The sequence below is a fragment of the Rhinoderma darwinii genome, chromosome 10, assembly GCF_050947455.1.
Source record: "Rhinoderma darwinii isolate aRhiDar2 chromosome 10, aRhiDar2.hap1, whole genome shotgun sequence".
Classification (NCBI taxonomy): Eukaryota; Metazoa; Chordata; class Amphibia; order Anura; family Rhinodermatidae; genus Rhinoderma; species Rhinoderma darwinii.
This window is the reverse complement of record NC_134696.1, coordinates 83,815,463-83,832,396: the sequence shown is the minus strand read 5'-3', so window position 1 is coordinate 83,832,396 and position 16,934 is coordinate 83,815,463. Positions and strand designations below refer to the sequence as shown.

The following is a 16,934-nucleotide window of genomic DNA, read 5'->3' as shown; positions in this document are numbered from 1 at the left end:
TTTTTGGTCAAAAATAAGGCTCGATTTTCTATAATGCAATTTTGTTTAAAATCGCAATATATAATTGCTGTGGAACCCCAGTAGTTACTCTCATTTGTTGCCTTTGTAAGTCCCCACATAAGTCACTTGTGTTTCTGTTGACACGGCGTAGATCCGGGTACCTGATGCAACAGCCACACCACAAGCAAAGATCTATACATCATCAATATCGACTGTCAATTATAGTCACTTGGCCGCTAGATGCCGCTTGACTTTTACGCCACACCCTCTGCCAGTCTAAACTCGAAACGAGGCGGCGCTCTATCCTCTACTAGCTAGTCTTGTCTGCACTGGGCGGGTGACATTGCTAGACGCTCTATCCCTGGACGTAGTCTCTTCTACCCGGCACTGGAGGTCACTTTCCATTCCTGATACAGGCCTCAGTGGGACTCCCGGTGGACAGCATGGCTCAAGCGGCACAGAAACTCGTCAAGACCCTGGCTGTTAAGACGCCTCAGCTTGTGAGCGGTGAGACCGGGTCAGGGGAATAGTTTTCTGTGGAGGGCTCCATAAAACGTCTGCTGACAGCATCGTCCGGTCTGTTGACGGAATGTGCTCGTTCTGTTCAGGATGTCATACACAGTTCTATTATTTGGGGTGCACGGTCAAAGGTCATGTCCTCCAGTCTCTTAAAATCTTATCAGATTCTTCTTACCTCTGTGTCCTGAAACTAAAATCGTGGGTGAGAAGTACCAGCCTCACTGGTCATGCACTCAATGAGCCATTACTGTCTGCGGCTAACATGTCATCCGTATGGTCCCCGCTGTAACGGAGTCTACCGCTTGTACCCTACCGGGGACCAAGCAGTGTGACCCCTGCCCTTCAGCACGGTGGTGTCGGCATTTGGAGCAGATCTTCAAAGTCATTGGAAGAATTTGCTAACGGTGATTTCGGGCCGTGTGTTCCCAGATCGTAAATGGAAATTCATTCGTGTCACTTGTCAAAAAAGTTAAGTTTTTCCATATGAATAAGGTCTCCACCTAAGTGCATATCGGGTTGTGTAGGACATGGGGTTCAAGGACAGAAAAGAGATGTGTATATGATCCGTACATTGAGAGCCTCCATGCCGTGCTGGACAACTTATCCGGAACTCCTTGGAACTGTTTTTATATATATATATATATATATATATATGTGTGTGTATTATGCGTTTCTGCTGAATCTACATACAATAGGGAGTTTCTTAGCGCACATTTCGATCAAATTGTGTGAGCCCACCTGCCACGGCAAGGCGTCCCTTATAAGGTGGGTCCCTACGCTGCACATACACCCAGAACTGGGACTAAGCCTACATATTCTTGGGGATGGTAGAGACTCTGTCACCACATTATAAGTGCCCTATCGGCATCATCCATTCATTTACACTGCACTAGCGATATATCTATATCGCTATGTGCAGCCTCATACACAAGCCCTAACATTACTACAGTGTCCTGATAATGAATACACATGAAATCCAGCCTGGACGTCATGTGTACTCAGAATCCTGACACTTCTGACTCTCTTTTTTTTGTGAGATTCCAGCAACGGATACGAAATCTCGCGAGATCACGGAGCTAAACGAGATTTGGTTTCACTTGCCGGAATCTCACAAAAAAAGAGTCAGAAGTGTCAGGATTCTGAGTACACATGACGTCCAGGCTGGATTTCATGTGTATTCATTATCAGGACACTAGTAATGTTAGGGCTTGTGTATGAGGCTGCACATAGCGATATATCTATATCGCTAGTGCAGTGTAAATGAATGGAGAGGAGTGCATGACGCCGATTGGTCACTGATTGGTCAGCGTCATGCACTCCTCTGTACAACGCCCACTTGGTCGAAAGTAAAAGTACGCCCACTTGGGCATTAAGAAAGCTCATTAGCATAAACCAAAATCGCTCCTAACGTTGTGAAAAAAGATAGTTTTTTTTCAATAAAAAGCATTACTGTCACCTACATTACAGCGCCCATCTCCTTATGTAGGAGACAGGGCACTTATAATGTGGTGACAGAGCCTCATTAAAATCACCCGGGGCAGAATGAGAGGAGTGCAAGATCAAAAAGGGAGGCAATCACTGACCCCACATATATGCAAAACATAGATACACAAGTTTTGAACAGCGCGTTCCCGCAAAATGAAACAAAACGTGTATACAGGTGCAAGAACGCCTGTGACTGCAAATTTATACAGCACACAAGCTATTGTAATGTAGTATACTGTGGCTTCTTTTTTGTTTTTTGCATGAGGGGCCTATGAATGTCACATGCACTTCTTTTTACGCGCTGTTTTTTGAAAATGAGGCGTAAAAAAAACGCCCTGTCAGAACAGAGCTCTGTATTTCCCATTCAAATCAATGGGCAGATGTTTGTAGGCCTTCTGCTTCCGATTGTTCAGCCGTTTTGTGGGACGTTTACGGCCCGAAAAACAGCTGAAAATAGCCCGTGTGAACATACCCTCATCGTTCCAGGTACTCCTCCCGACTCCCCCATGTGTTTTTGTATGGACACCTTTAGTAACATGCACATAGAAAGATTTGCATGACTCCACCACTGGCCTGGAATGTCGCCTAAACTCCTTCTTAAAGAGCAACCACACTTTTTTATCAAACTTTTGATATGTTACAGACCTATCAAAAGTCTGGATTGGCGGGGGGGGGGGCGGCGTGCGGAGACCCCAACATCTGGACACCCACCGATCCAAACTTTTTATAGGTCTCTATACTCAGCACATAAGGATCCTTTTAGATCGCTATGTGCTGTCTTAGGCTATGTTCACACGGTTTTTTTGGAGGAGGAATATCTGCCTCAAAATTCAGTTTGGAACTTTGAGGCAGATATTCCTCTCCCTGCACGCCGATTTTGCGCTGCGATTTTCGCGCCGTTTTTCGCCCGCGTCCATTGAGCGCTGCGGGCATAAAACAGCGCGAAATACGCTTTCTCTGCCTCCCATTGAAGTCAATGGGAGGTCCGAGGCGGAAGCGCCCGAAGATAGGGCATGTCGCTTCTTTTTCCCGCGAGGCAGTTTTACTGCTCGCGGGAAAAAGACGCCGACGCCTCCCATTGAAATCAATGGGAGGCGTTCTCGGGCCGTTTTTGCCGAGTTTTGCGACGCGGTTTCCGCGTCAAAAAACTCGGCAAAATACTCAGTGTGAACATAGCCTTATACTTACACATTAACAATACTGAAGTGTTTAGACAGTGAATAGACATTCCACGGGATGTCTATTCACAATCTCTGCACTTCGTTACGGTTTCTATGGTAGTTACAGTAGAGCAAGCGTGATCTCGTTGTAACCTGTCATCTACAGCGTAATGTCGCGAGATTACACTTGCTCTGCTGTAACTACCACAGAAACAGTAACGAAGTGCAGAGATTGTGAATAGACATCCCGTGGAATGTCTATTCACTGTCTAAACACTTCAGTATCGTTAATGTGTTAGTATAAGACAGCACATAAGGATCTAGCAGGATCCCTATGCGCTGAGTAAATGAATGGAGAGAAGTGTATGACGCTGATTGGTCAGCGTCATACACTCCTCTGTACAACGCCCACTTGGGCATTAAGCAACTCATTAGCATAAATCTAAGATCGCTAATAAAGTAGTGAAAACTGATCGTTTTATTAAATAAAAAGCACTGCTGTCTCCTACTTTATAGCGCCCATCACATTATATAGGAGATACGGCACTTATAATGTGGTGACAGTCTCTTTAAATAAAGTCTGTATGTTAAAGAGGCTCTGTCACCAGATTTTGCAACCCCTATCTGCTATTGTAGCAGATCGGCGCTGCAATGTAGATTACAGTAACGTTTTTATTTTAAAAAAAACGAGCATTTTTGGCCAAGTTATGACCATTTTTGTGTTTTATGCAAATGTGGCTTGCAAAAGTCCAAGTGGGCGTGTTTAAAAGTAAAAGTCCAAGTGGGCGTGTATTATGTGCGTACATCGGGGCGTTTTTACTACTTTTACTAGCTGGGTGTTCTGATGAGAAGTATCATCCACTTCTCTTCACAACGCCCAGCTTCTGGCAGTGCAGACACAGCCGTGTTCTCCAGAGATCACGCTGTGACGTCACTTCCCCAGGTCCTGCATCGTGTCAGACGAGCGAGGACACATCGGCACCAGAGGCTACAGATGATTCTGCAGCAGCATCGGCGTTTGCAGGTAAGTCGATGTAGCTACTTACCTGCAAATGCTGATGCTGCTGCAGAATCAACTGTAGCCTCTGGTGCCGGTGTCCTCGCTCGTCTGACACGATGCAGGACCTGTGAGTGACGACACAGCGTGATCTCTGGAGAACACGGCTGTGTCTGCACTGCCAGAAGCTGGGCGTTGTGAAGAGAAGTGGATGATACTTCTCATCAGAACACCCAGCTAGTAAAAGTAGTAAAAACGCCCCGATGTACGCACATAATACACGCCCACTTGGACTTTTACTTTTAAACACGCCCACTTGGACTTTTGCAAGCCTCATTTGCATAAATACGAAAATGGTCATAACTTGGCCAAAAATGCTCGTTTTTTAAAAATAAAAACGTTACTGTAATCTACATTGCAGCGCCGATCTGCTGCAATAGCAGATAGGGGTTGCAAAATCTGGTGACAGAGCCTCTAAGTTTTGTCTCACTGCTGGACTGATCTTTTTGTATTTGTCATTTCACCGTTCACTGTTCTTCTCCAGCCGCTGTCAGCTACTCTAAGCCACGACTTGCAACTTTTTGGTACTACGCCCGAGTAGAGCTGACACCTCCGAGCCCTGCAGAGATTCCAAAAGCCATTGAGAGCGTTAAGGGATTGGCACAGTCCTTCCAAAGAGGCCGTTTGTCCCAAATTACTGTTAAGGTAAGAAGATTTTGTGGGAATGAGATGCATTTATTTCCTTTGATGGGATTTCTAGCTCTTATATCATTAATGTTGTATACTTTGACCCTTTTCTAGATTTAGCAGGTGACTAAAGGCATATGCGCAGGCCTCAAAGTGGAAGGCGTTTGCTCTCCCTTGTACCCCTAGTGCTCTGGTGCTGCCGACGACGGGTCTAACCTTTCCTTCTACATCAGAGAAGGGCATATGTGATCACTTGGGAGATTTTCCTAATGTTTTCTCCTTTCACAATATTGCACTATCTCTAAATAGCCTGAGGTTCATCTTGATCATGTATGACCAGCCTTAGAGCTCATTCAGACACGTGTAATACTCGTCCGTGTGCTGTCTGTTGAAACAACGCATGGATTTCAAGGGGGCTATTCAGACATGCGTGAGTTTTTCACGCAGCGAGTATCCGTTGCGTGAAACTCACTGCGTGGTCCTATGTTGGTGCATTTTCACGCACCTAGTCACCCATTGAATTCTATGCTTGTGTGAAAACCACAGACCACACATGGACGACATACGTGTGCTGCCTGTGGTACATGCATGAAATACATAGAAAAGCAGAGAAATAAATGTAAAAAAAAATATGAAGTGCTTGTGTGCACATGATAAACACATGGCACACGGACAAGAATATGTAGGAAAAGCTGCGTTCTTTACGCGTGCAAATTGGACACGCCCGTTTGTATTTTGCGGCTTGTAAACAACAGATCCGTTGTCCACTTTTTGCAGCTCATGTGGCTTCATCCATTCGGTATGTTCCATAGGTTTTCACATAGCCGCAAACACGGACAGGAATAGAACTTGCTCTAAGTTTTGCGGCTCTGTCCCACGGCCCCCACTTGGATCAGTGGAAACCACGGTTGTGTGGTTGGGGCCATTAGAAATGAACAACGGATAGCACACTGACATAAAACAATAGTCGTGTTCATGGGGCCTTAGTGTAATTTCATGCATTTTTTTATGCCCCAATCGTTGCCTGTGGTTTACTTCTAGCAGGGCTGCACAAATCTTAGTCGGGCGGAGACGGCAAATCTTGCTGCGTTATTGTGTTCATGTAACTTTTATTCACTATAGGGGTTACGGAAACAGTGTAGCACAGCGAGCTCAGCTGTTTCGATACCTCGACCACCTCTCCACTGAGTCTACATCTGGTTACGGCCGCCACCGCCTTGTCGCCAGGAAGGGTCATGGCACCCCCATTATCTAGATAGCTGCTGGTTGTAGAGCTGGGACCCACATTTATGGCATATCCTGTGGATAAGCCATAAATGTCTAAGATGGGAATTTCCCTTAAGGACCAGGCCATTTTTTATTTTCCCCTCCCCACCATCGATGAGCCATAGCGGTTTTCGATTTCTATTGACATACCGGTGTGAGGACAGAGTAATAGGGGTAGTTACTTAATTAGGCCTTTCAGACATGTGACGTACACATTTTCCCCGCTGCGTGTGAATGGGGCTTTGCATTCGATATGTTCACACAACCTATTTTCCGGATTTTTCCGCAGTGTAAAAGCGCTTATATTACACTCCAAAACACACTTGAAATACGCCTGGAAACCGTTTTCCAATGATTTCAATGGGAAAAACACTGTGGCGCTTATGCGAGGCGTATTTTTACACTGCTGAATAGAAAAAATAAAACCGCCTTGGAAAAAAGACCTGTCACTTCCTGAAGCGTTTTACTAGCTGACTTTTTATTAATTCTTCGGGAAAAACGCTTCGTATTTTCTGCCTCAAATATATGCCGTGTGAACATGCCCTAAGGGGTCCGTACAGTATCTCCAAGTAGACAGAAAGAAAGAAAGAGTGGCACTCGCCCAATGATTATTTTTAATTTTTTTTCTTTGTAGTAAAAGCTGTTTTGCGTCAATCCGCTTTTTCCAGCCTACCTAAGGGGTCTGTCTTTTGGTACCTGGCACAGATGAGTGGTGTGAACCCATCCTTCTAGTCTGAGATCATAAGACATATCCCTTTAACCCCTTCGGGATGAAGCCATTTTTTGATTTTTCATTTTGTCCCCCCCCCCCCCCGTCCCCCCCTGCTTTTCAAAAGCCATAACTTTTTTTTTTTCTTCTGTCAATAGTGGCGGGAGGAGTTGTAGTTTCTTTTGGTACAATTTATAGTTCCATTTAATGTACTGGGAAACTGAAAAAAAATCTTTGCGGGCTGAAGTTGAAAAAAAACCTCAGATTCCTCAATGTTTTTACTGCTTTCACCATGCGGTAAAAGCAACAACTTCTCTTTATTCTGTGGCTCAATACGATTACGGTGATACCAAATTTATATAGTTTTTTTTTTTCATATTTTACTACTTTTATTGATGATAAACGTTTTGTTAAAAAAAATTAAATGTTTTGTGTCGCCACATTCTGAGAGCCATAACTTTTTTTTATTTCACCGATTGCGTGGTTTGAGGGCTTATTTTTTTGCGGGACGAGCCATAGTTTTTATCGGTACCATTTTTTGCTACGTAGAACTTTATGATCAATTTTGGCGTTTTACAGTTTTTTTTTATTTTTTACGCCGTTCACAGTGCGCATTAGATAACACTATATTGTAATAGTTCAGACTTTTACGGACGCAGCGATACCAATTATGCTTTGCTTTTAATTTTTTTTACAATACTTTAGGGGGAAAATGGTTTTTGGTTTTGTTTTTTAACTTTAGTATATTTTGTATTTAATTTTTCTTCATTACTAAAAACTTGTTTTCACTTAATTTTTTTATTTTTTACACACTTTTTATTAGCCCCCCTAGGGGACTTGAACCAGCGATCGTCAGGCACGGCTTAACAGAGGCAGAGTGAAGGCAGTCCTGGGGCCTCCACTAGGCCCCTGAGCTGCCATAACAACCGTCGTCACCACCCGATCTCACTGCACGGGCGATGAGCTGTCAGAGGGGTCTGCCCCCCCCCCCCCCTCTTTTCAATGCCTCAGATGCTGCAGTCGCGATTGACCACAGCATTTGAGGGGATAAACATCCAGGAACAGCGCGATCGCTGCTCCCGGCTGTTAGTCCCGGGTGTCCGCTGTAAAATACAGCCGACACCCGCAGCATAAGGAGCACGTCCGGGTGCGCAAAGGAGTTTATGATTCAGAGAAATTGGATGAATATTTAGGACCCGCGTTACGTTCAGAATTTTGAGGCCATTTTGTAAGACCAGTCAGTGCATATGAATCAGGCAGCGTCATTTACGTTGGATGAATAATTAATGAGAAACTATCTTCGCCACTCATATTTCTGCTGAATTACATGTTGGTCTTATTATACTGACGTTCGGACTAGCTGGCTTGTCCGCTGTGCTGTATGCTCATACGTTGATTTCCATGATGTTTGTGTCTCCACAGGAAGCATTGAGGAATGGTCTGGTAGCCACTGAGGTCATGTTCTGGTTTTATATTGGAGAATGCATCGGGAAAGGAGGCCTGATCGGATACAATGTCTGACAAGTTTACCAGTTCTAGTTTCTTAGTTGTGTGCTGACCTGTATCTGTAAAAATTATGGACTCAATAAATGAATCTCCCAGAGATTTAACTGTTCAACTTATACATTGCATGAATGTTTTGGGGTGTGTTTTTGTTTTATAACAATCTGAAATTGTATTAGTCTGTGTCATCAAAATTGATAAAATACACTGGAAATTATTGCAATGGATATGTTCACCAAATACCAACAGGTCCCACAGTTTGCTTTAAAACAAATAACTCACTACACCGTTTATATGAGAAAATATGGTGTACACGGACAACAACATTTTAAGTCTTTTTTTTTTTTTTTTGCGGATACCGATCTGGACCTGTAATTATCCCTTCACACAATTCACCATATCCAAAAAGAAGGCAATCCCACTAAAAGATATATATATATATATCTCTCTCTCTGTCAGCATGGAGGAGATTATACTGCAGCAATGAGCAGTGTAGATGAGAATCCAGCGCTGAGGTGACATAGAAATCTTACAAGCAGCAGCTTCTCTGTCTTTCTCTCTTCTGCTTCCTCTCCCTGCTCACGCCTCCATTACATGCAGCGTGTCCTTCTCTCGCGGTCCCTCTCTCGCGCCAATGCTTAAAGGGGGTAACTTGCTGGTTGGTGGGTGTCTGACAGCTCAGACCCCCCACCGTTTACAAGAACAGGGACCCTGAAGCCCTCATTTGAACTGAGCGGCCGGTCGCTCATGCACACTGCTGCTCCATTCATTCTCTATGGGAGCGCCGGAGATAGCTGTATTCGTCTTTTTCCAGCAGTGCCATAGGGAATTCAAATGAGGGGTTCGGGGTTCTTGTAAACGGTGGGGGTCCGAGCTGTTGGACACCCACCGATCAGCAAGTTACTCCTTACCCTACGGATAGGGGGTAACTTCTTGTAACCGGAATACGCCCTTGGTAGGAGGTGGACAGCAGATTACAGGAACGGAAACACCTAGTGGCTGTAACTTGACACAGAAATTTCATGGAAAAAACTGCTTTATAACCGTAAGGCCCCATGCACATGACCGTGCCCGCAATAACGGCCCGCGATTGCGGGCACGGCCGGCCGCTGACTGACAGCCGCATTTTCGGGCCGTGCTCCCATACAAAGTATGGGAGCACGGCCCGCAAAATGCGAAAGAACGGACATGTTCCATAATTCCCAGAACATTTCCACGGCACGGACACCCTTCCGTAGTGCTACGGAAAGGTGTCCGTGTTCAATGAAAGTGAATGGCTCAGTTTTTGTGGTCCGCAAAAACGGAGGTTTTTTACGGTCTTGTGCATGGGGCCTCAGTAAATTACAAGGTTGTTTTATATCCGGTATACTATTAGATCAGCATAAGTGGTTTGTAAAGTTAGTGTCCATTTAACCTTTAATTCTAATGTTACAAACCTTGGTTGCTATAAAACATATCCAATATGATTTGTGGAAAGATATACAGAAATGGAATAGCTCTTGTAATTTGGTCTAGAATTTTCAGTGACCACACACTTGGGATAGCCTTCACACTTCATAGGGTCAAGAAGGAGAGATGGTTAAAAGCCCCCTCCTACCTTCAGTGGTTTTCATTGGTAAACTATGGCAGAACTGTTCCCACAGTTCTTCTGCCAGTACACTTCGTCATTCCCAACTCTCGTGTCCTAAGCAGTGTACCCCCCCACCTTGCACAGTTTACCCCCCCCCCCCCCACCTAGCACAGTGTCCTTCCTGCTCTCTTGTTCATGGTGCATTATGGTTGGTTAATATAGGGAAGTGTCTGTGACAAGGCCCGCAGGTCCTGTATGCTGCTTCCCCCAGGCAGTGCTTCATTTACCTAAAAATGTATATTCACACGCGGTAGATTTGTTGACTAAATTACTGCGACTGTTGCATTCATCTGAACGGCGCATGTAGAAGTCCACGCAACTGCTGCAGGAGCAACCCTATTCAGATGTATGAAATGTCCTGCAATATATCTGGTGCATGTAAACCTACCCTAAATCCCCCTGCAGGTGTAGCGGATTTGCTGCGAATTTGCGTGGAGAGATTTAAAAAAAAAAAAAAGTCTCATCCACATGCTGTTAAACATTTTCTGCACAGAAATCAGCGCATGCTCATTCTGTTCTGGATGTTCAATGAAGAAGAGGTGAGATCTGCAGCAAAAACACTGCAGAAAATACCAATCCAATCCGCTGCGTGTGCGGGTTCCCTTCGGCTTCCTTCTCGCACAGAGTTTTTCTGTCGCTTTAAATTGCATCAAAAAATGCTACTAAATCCGCTAGCGTTATCAACGTAGAGTTCGTTTAAGAAGTTTTTAGTGACATTTTTAATTTGGTGTCGTTTTGTACGTGCTTTTTTTTCTGTCAGTTTTGAAGTTCTATAGAGAAGATGAAGTGAAAATTCCTGAAAAAACACCATACCCAGAGTATGCGGCCTTGTGACTCACCTTTCTGACGGGGGTCTATTTCTCTGTTCTATTTTTGTCTTTCTCTCTATACGAGAATTGCTTGTAAAGTATTGCTGTTTTTTGGAAAATATAATATTTGGATTTAAAAATAAGCAGAAGGGTGGCCTGGGCCAGAGTGAACACTTGGGTAGTGCCCAAGTTCAGCAGAAGACTAATGGGGACGTCTGCTACCTATCTAGTTGATAGCAGTTCAAATATGGTAGTTAGTTGTCCTGATCTTTACACATGGTGATCTACTCCGCTGTAGATCAGACTTTCAAGATTACTCCTAGAGCTTTTTTTGATCCCCCGCTGTTATGGAGGCTGTATGTAGCGGCCACATTAAGGCCGCAGCCGTGTGCACGGTATGTGATTACAGGCATAGACGGCCGTGGTCTGTAATCTGCATTTGCGGGCCGTGCTCCCATTATAAAGTACAGAAGCATAGTCCGCAAATTCAAAAAATAGGGCATGTCCTATTTTTTACGGCCCAAGCACACACAACCGTAATTATACAGGTGTCCGTGGGCCATAGAAATGAAGGTATTTTTATCTGCAATTACGGATCTGTAATTGTGCATAAAAATTACGGTTGTGTGCGTGGGGCCTAACACGGCAATATTCAGTATTTGTAAGCCAAAACTAGAAGTGGATCCAAAACATGTAATAGTTGCAAATCTTTCCATTATAGTTTTTCTCTGTGTAGGTTCCACTCCTGTTTTTTTTTTTGCTTTTTTTTTAAAGGGAACTTTATTAAGACCACATATCAAACCACGGTACAAAACAATATTACATACAGCAAATAGTACAGCAGTACCGAGTGTACAAGGTCAATTTTAAACAAGAACATACAGATATATTACTTCACATATCAGTAAGTATATAATCAAAAACTGAACAAACAGCCTTTCCTTATCAGAAGAAAATGTAATATTTTTTTTTTGTGAGGACCAGTCAATAGCAGTAGTTAACAGAGTAACGGGGGACTGCAGAGAGACGTCAGCCAATTCCAGACCCGTACAATAGCAAACTGAGCTAGTATGGGGGTTGGCTATCCAAGAGCTCCACAATTTCAGACATGTATCAGGGCACCCACATGCCTCATAGGTGAGCTTAAAGATTGGCGAGGTAGAATTACCCAGTGTAATCCATGCTGACAATGTAGGAACCTTTGGATGTTTCCAATTCAGGAGTATAGTCTTTTTAACATAGAATAATAGGAGTGTCATGAGAGATCTAACAGCAACAGTAGGTTCCCCTACCAATAGTAAAAGACACGTTCTGGGATCAAGTATACGAGGGAGTCATACTTTAAGCTCAAAAAATTCTAATACCTCAGCCCAGAAAGTATTAATAATCGGACACTCAGAGTATGTGTAGGAAGGAGCCCTCCGCTCCGTGGCACCGTGGACAGACAGGAGTAGGTAAACATCCCATTCAAAATAATTTGGAAGGGGTGTAGTAAATTTAGTGGAAACATTTCTATTGTATAAGTCGGTCCCTTGTAGCCCTTTAAAGAGGCTCTGTCACCACATTATAAGTGGCCTATATTGTACATGATGTGATCGGCGCTGTGATGTAGATTACAGCAGTGTTTTTTATTTAGAAAAAAAACGATCATTTTTTATCTATTTTGGCTTTATTCTAATGAGTTTCTTGATGCCCAACTGGGCGTGGTGGAGAGAAGTGTATGACGCTGACCAATCCGCGTCATACACTTCTCCCCATTCATTTACACTGCAATAGTGATCTTACTAGAACACTATATGTAGCCACACACACAAACTAACGCTACTCAAGTGTCCTGACAGTGAATATACATTACCTCCAGCCAGGACGGGATGTGTATTCAGAATTCTGACCACTTCTCTAGTGTTTGTGGTTGATTTACAACAGAGCAGGCGTAGTCTCGCGAGATTACGCTGTAAACCGTCATTTACAGCGAGACTACGCCTGCTCTGCTGTAAATCAAACGCTACAGAAGTATCAGGATTCTGAATAGACATCCTGTCCTGGCTCGAGTTAATGTATATTCACTGTCAGGACACTTGAGCAGCGTTAGTTTGTGTGTGTGGCTACATATAGTGTTCTAGTAAGAACACTATTTGCTGTGTAAATGAATGGAGAGAAGTTTATGACGCTGATTGGTCAGCGTCATACACTTCTCTCCACAACGCCCACTTGGTCAAAATTAAAACACGCCCAGTTGGACATTAAGAAACATTAGCATAAAGCTAATATAGGTCATAACTCTGTCAAAAATGATTGTTTTGCTAAATAAAAAACACTGCTGTAATCTACATTACAGCGCCAATCATATTATGTACAAGATAGGGCACTTATAATGTGGTGACAGAGTTAAGGGACCTGTTAGAGCAGATAGCATTTCCTTATGATCGCCTGGAGATACAGAGGGAAGAGTCTGAGACCAACATTCCAAGACTCTTTAGTTTATTAGAAGATACCGTTAACAACTGCCTATAAAGTGTAGATAATGGTTTAGCCAACGTCTCCTGTGTCACCCAATCCTTCACCGGGGATGTACATAGTCTGACATTGTATCCTGCAAACTGTGACCAGAAGGCATGCCTAAGCTGGAAATAGCGGAACCTCAGATGAGTTGGGATCTGCTGTTTGGACCGAAGTTGCGCGAAAGTAGCTATTTTATCATCCGCTACTCCATCCCCTAAGGTTAATATACCCAGGGTAGCCCACTCACTAGAGTTAGGGAGACCCCTCAGCTGTGGCAGAAGCGGGTTATTACAGAGTGGCGTTCTAGGTGACCAGGACACCTCTTCTGAGTCAAAGAGCAACGAAGATCTTTGCCAGACCTTCATAGTGATTTTAATTGGGATTGTGAGTGTGTGTCCCGGAAAGGGGGGGGGCTGTCATATATATATATATATATATATATATATATATATATATATATATATATATATACATACAGTTCACCAAGACTTTATAGGAACCGAGAAGTGAAGCTTCCAGCTCAGTACAGGGATTGAAGTGTCTATGGGTGAACAACCACCAAACATACACCAGTTGGCTGGCAAGAAAGTGGAGGTATAAATTTGGGAGGGCCAGTCCACCCTGCCCAATGGGCAACTGTAGTGTGCCTAGAGCAATTCTAGGAGTACCCCCCTGCCCAAATAAAAGATTAAGATCCTTGTCAATGTTGGAGTACAGTTATAATGGTAGCCATACTGGAGAGTTTTGAAAGAGATACAAGAATCTCGGTAAGGACTTCAAATTAATTCTGCCTGTAACTGTGAGGGGGAGGTGTTTCAATCTATCAAAGTCTTTTTGAAGATGTACCAAAGGAGTGATGTTATCAGGTATAAAGGTACCAATATCTGAGCTAATCACGGGTAAATAATTTTATCTGCCCATTGTAATGGAGAGGGAAATGTAGTCGCTCTAGCCGCAATGTCTATCACCATTACCAAAGATTTTGACCAATTCACACGGAGGCCAGAGAAGGACGTAAATAAGTCAAATAAAGATAACAACACCTGCAAAGATGGAACTGGATTACTCTGTAACAGTAGCGTATTATCCGCATAGAGAGAGAGAGAGAGAGAGAGACACACGCTCCTCCCTTTCACCCATCTCAAAACCCTTTATATCAGGAGAGGCGCTTATAGCTAATGCTAGTGTCTCAATGGCCAATGCAAAGAGGGAAGGGGATAATGGCCAACCCTGTCTAGTCCCTTGGGCAAGTGTGAATGAGGGGGGAGATGTGACAATTAGTTTTAACACTCGCTATAGGTTGGGAGTATAGTAACTGTACCCACCTGGAGCCATTAGATGATATTCTAGTGAAGAGTCTTCGAAGGTTAACATCCGTGGCCTTCCCTGGCATGAAACCAGATTGATCTGGATGAATAAGATGAGAAATTATTTTTTGCAGACACATTGCCAATATTTTGGCCAATATTTTAATATCACAATTGAGGAGTGAAATAGGTCGGTATGAGCCACAGTCTGTAGGATCTTTACGGGGTTTGGGGATCAACACTATAAGAGCCTCTCTCAAGGAAGGGGGAGGGTATTATTCCCATTGAAGGATTGAAAAAGATTGAGCAAATGAGGTGCAATTAGTTCAACATGCAATTTATACCTCTCTGGGTAAACCATCTAGACCTCGGGTTTACCGTCATTCCTACTCACCTCCCCAGACGACCATGGACTTGTGAGTGCTGTCTGGCATCTCCTTCCTAGGAGACGCCAGCACTCACTTTCGCTCTGCTCTGCAGTGTCCAGTAGGGTGCATGCGTGGGCTCGTGCGCATGTCAAATATTGTTAGTTAGCCCTAATCACCATGGACTATAAAAAGGGCTCCGCCCTTTCACTCCTTGCCTGAGCACTGTTGTGTATTTCCATGGTAGTCTTAGCAAATGGTCCCTTAGTGTTATCCTGTTCCAGTGCCCTGCTACCTTTATCCTGTATCCCGTGCTGTGTTTGTTCCTGAGCCTTAGAGTGTTGGAGTCGTGTTGTGCCACCTGTCACGCCTGCTGTCATACACCACGTCTGGTGTCATCTGATGCACCTGATATCATCCGCCTTGTGTGGCGTCATCTATCTTCAAGTTTCATCTGTGACTAAGCCTCTGCTACTGTCCGGACTATCACAGGTACTCTTGTACTAGAACTTTGTATCTCTTGTACTAGAACTTTGTATAGACTGTTGTTTGGCCAGCTACTACGGCGGTGCTGCCTAGTGGGTCCACGTACCCACGGATCGGGACAGTATGCTCAGGCCAAGGACCCCGCTGGTCAACCCAATACCATGATGACGTCACAAGTCATGCAGGCAGACATGTGAGACCTTCGGTCATGACGGTAGTGTCCTCTCCAGCCAAGTAAGCCAACAAAAGACCATTATTGTCCCCATGTTCAAAAACCCTCTGCTGGGAGTACAATGTTTTCTTTCTTGTGAGCTCTCTCAATAAAAGGGTATATTCATGTTGCTTTGCTGAAAAAGCAGTAAAGGCAGAGTAGTCCCTAGTCCGGAGATATTCCCCCTCTGCCACAAAAAGCTCAGCCAGGCTCCTCCTATGTGAGTATACTTCCCATATAATCACCCCTCAGGTATATGCCTTAAAGGAGTCCCATACTAGATTCTTATTGGTTGAACCTGAATTAATATTCCAAAGATCTGTAATTTGTCTTTCCAAAGAGGTTGCAACCTCAGCACAGGAGAGCCATAGGAAGGAACTGTGCGACTATCACAAACACCAGAGAAGTGTCATTACCAAACGCCAAATCAATTCTGTAAAAGGACCTCTATGCGGGTGAGTGGCATGAATAAGCTATTGAATGAGGGTAGCGAGCCCGTTAAATTTCCTTTAAATTATATGCTGCGGCCCAGTTAGCCAAGGGGGTATCACAGCCCGGGACTCCCCCCAGTTTATCTAAGTTAGACCAGATCAAAGGATTGAAATCCCCGAGAAGCAGAAGGGGAGCAGGACCAAACTCCGCTACCAGCAGCATTATGTCAGAGAGTAGTTGGACGGTGGCCAGCGGAGGATTGTAGACATTAACTATAATGAAAGATATAAAATGGATCTGACACAACAACACAATGAACCTCCCCCAAGGATCAGTCTTAACAGATGTAACATTACATTGCAATGATTTGTGGACCAGCAAAGAGTCCCCACAGAAGCATGACAACCATGTCTGACCCATGGTCGTGCAAGAGCTCGCAATTTAGGACCAAGTAAATGGGTCTCTTGCAATAGTATAATCTGTGGGTTGTATGTGGAGAGAAAATGAAAGACTAAGGACCTTTTAAATTTATGATTAAAGAGGCTCTGTCACCAGATTTTGCAACCCCTACCTGCTATTGCAGCAGATCGGCGCTGCAATGTAGATTACAGTAACGTTTTTATTTTTAAAAAACGAGCATTTTTAGCCAAGTTATGACCATTTTTGTATTTATGCAAATGAGGCTTGCAAAAGTACAACTGGGCGTGTTTAAAGTAAAAGTCCAAGTGGGCGTGTATTATGTGCGTACATCGGGGCGTGTTTACTACTTTTACTAGCTGGGCGTTCTGACGAGAAGTATCATCCACTTCTCTTCAGAACGCCCAGCTTCTGGCAGTGCAGACACAGCCGTGTTCTCGAGATATCAC

The 16,934-nt window shown here is 44.0% G+C and overlaps 1 protein-coding gene across 1 annotated transcript; it reads left to right on the top strand.

The window, feature by feature from the left end:
* The first annotated feature begins 336 nt into the window (after window positions 1-336).
* On the top strand, window positions 337-8,445 carry ATP5MG (ATP synthase membrane subunit g). The gene is made up of 3 exons (XM_075838926.1): window positions 337-507; window positions 4,706-4,866; window positions 8,246-8,445. The coding sequence occupies exons 1-3, from the start codon at window positions 444-446 to the stop codon at window positions 8,342-8,344; spliced, it is 324 nt and encodes a 107-aa protein (XP_075695041.1). The 5' UTR covers window positions 337-443; the 3' UTR covers window positions 8,345-8,445.
* Window positions 8,446-16,934: the final 8,489 nt, after the last annotated feature.

Excerpts from the sequence above, each read along its gene's own strand:
- ATP5MG (XM_075838926.1), top strand. The coding sequence starts at position 444 with ATGGCTCAAGCGGCACAGAAACTCGTCAAGACCCTGGCTGTTAAGACG. Across the intron at positions 508-4,705 it reads GACGCCTCAGCTTGTGAGCG|CCGCTGTCAGCTACTCTAAG; the intron begins GTGAGACCGGGT and ends GTTCTTCTCCAG. Across the intron at positions 4,867-8,245 it reads TGTCCCAAATTACTGTTAAG|GAAGCATTGAGGAATGGTCT; the intron begins GTAAGAAGATTT and ends GTGTCTCCACAG.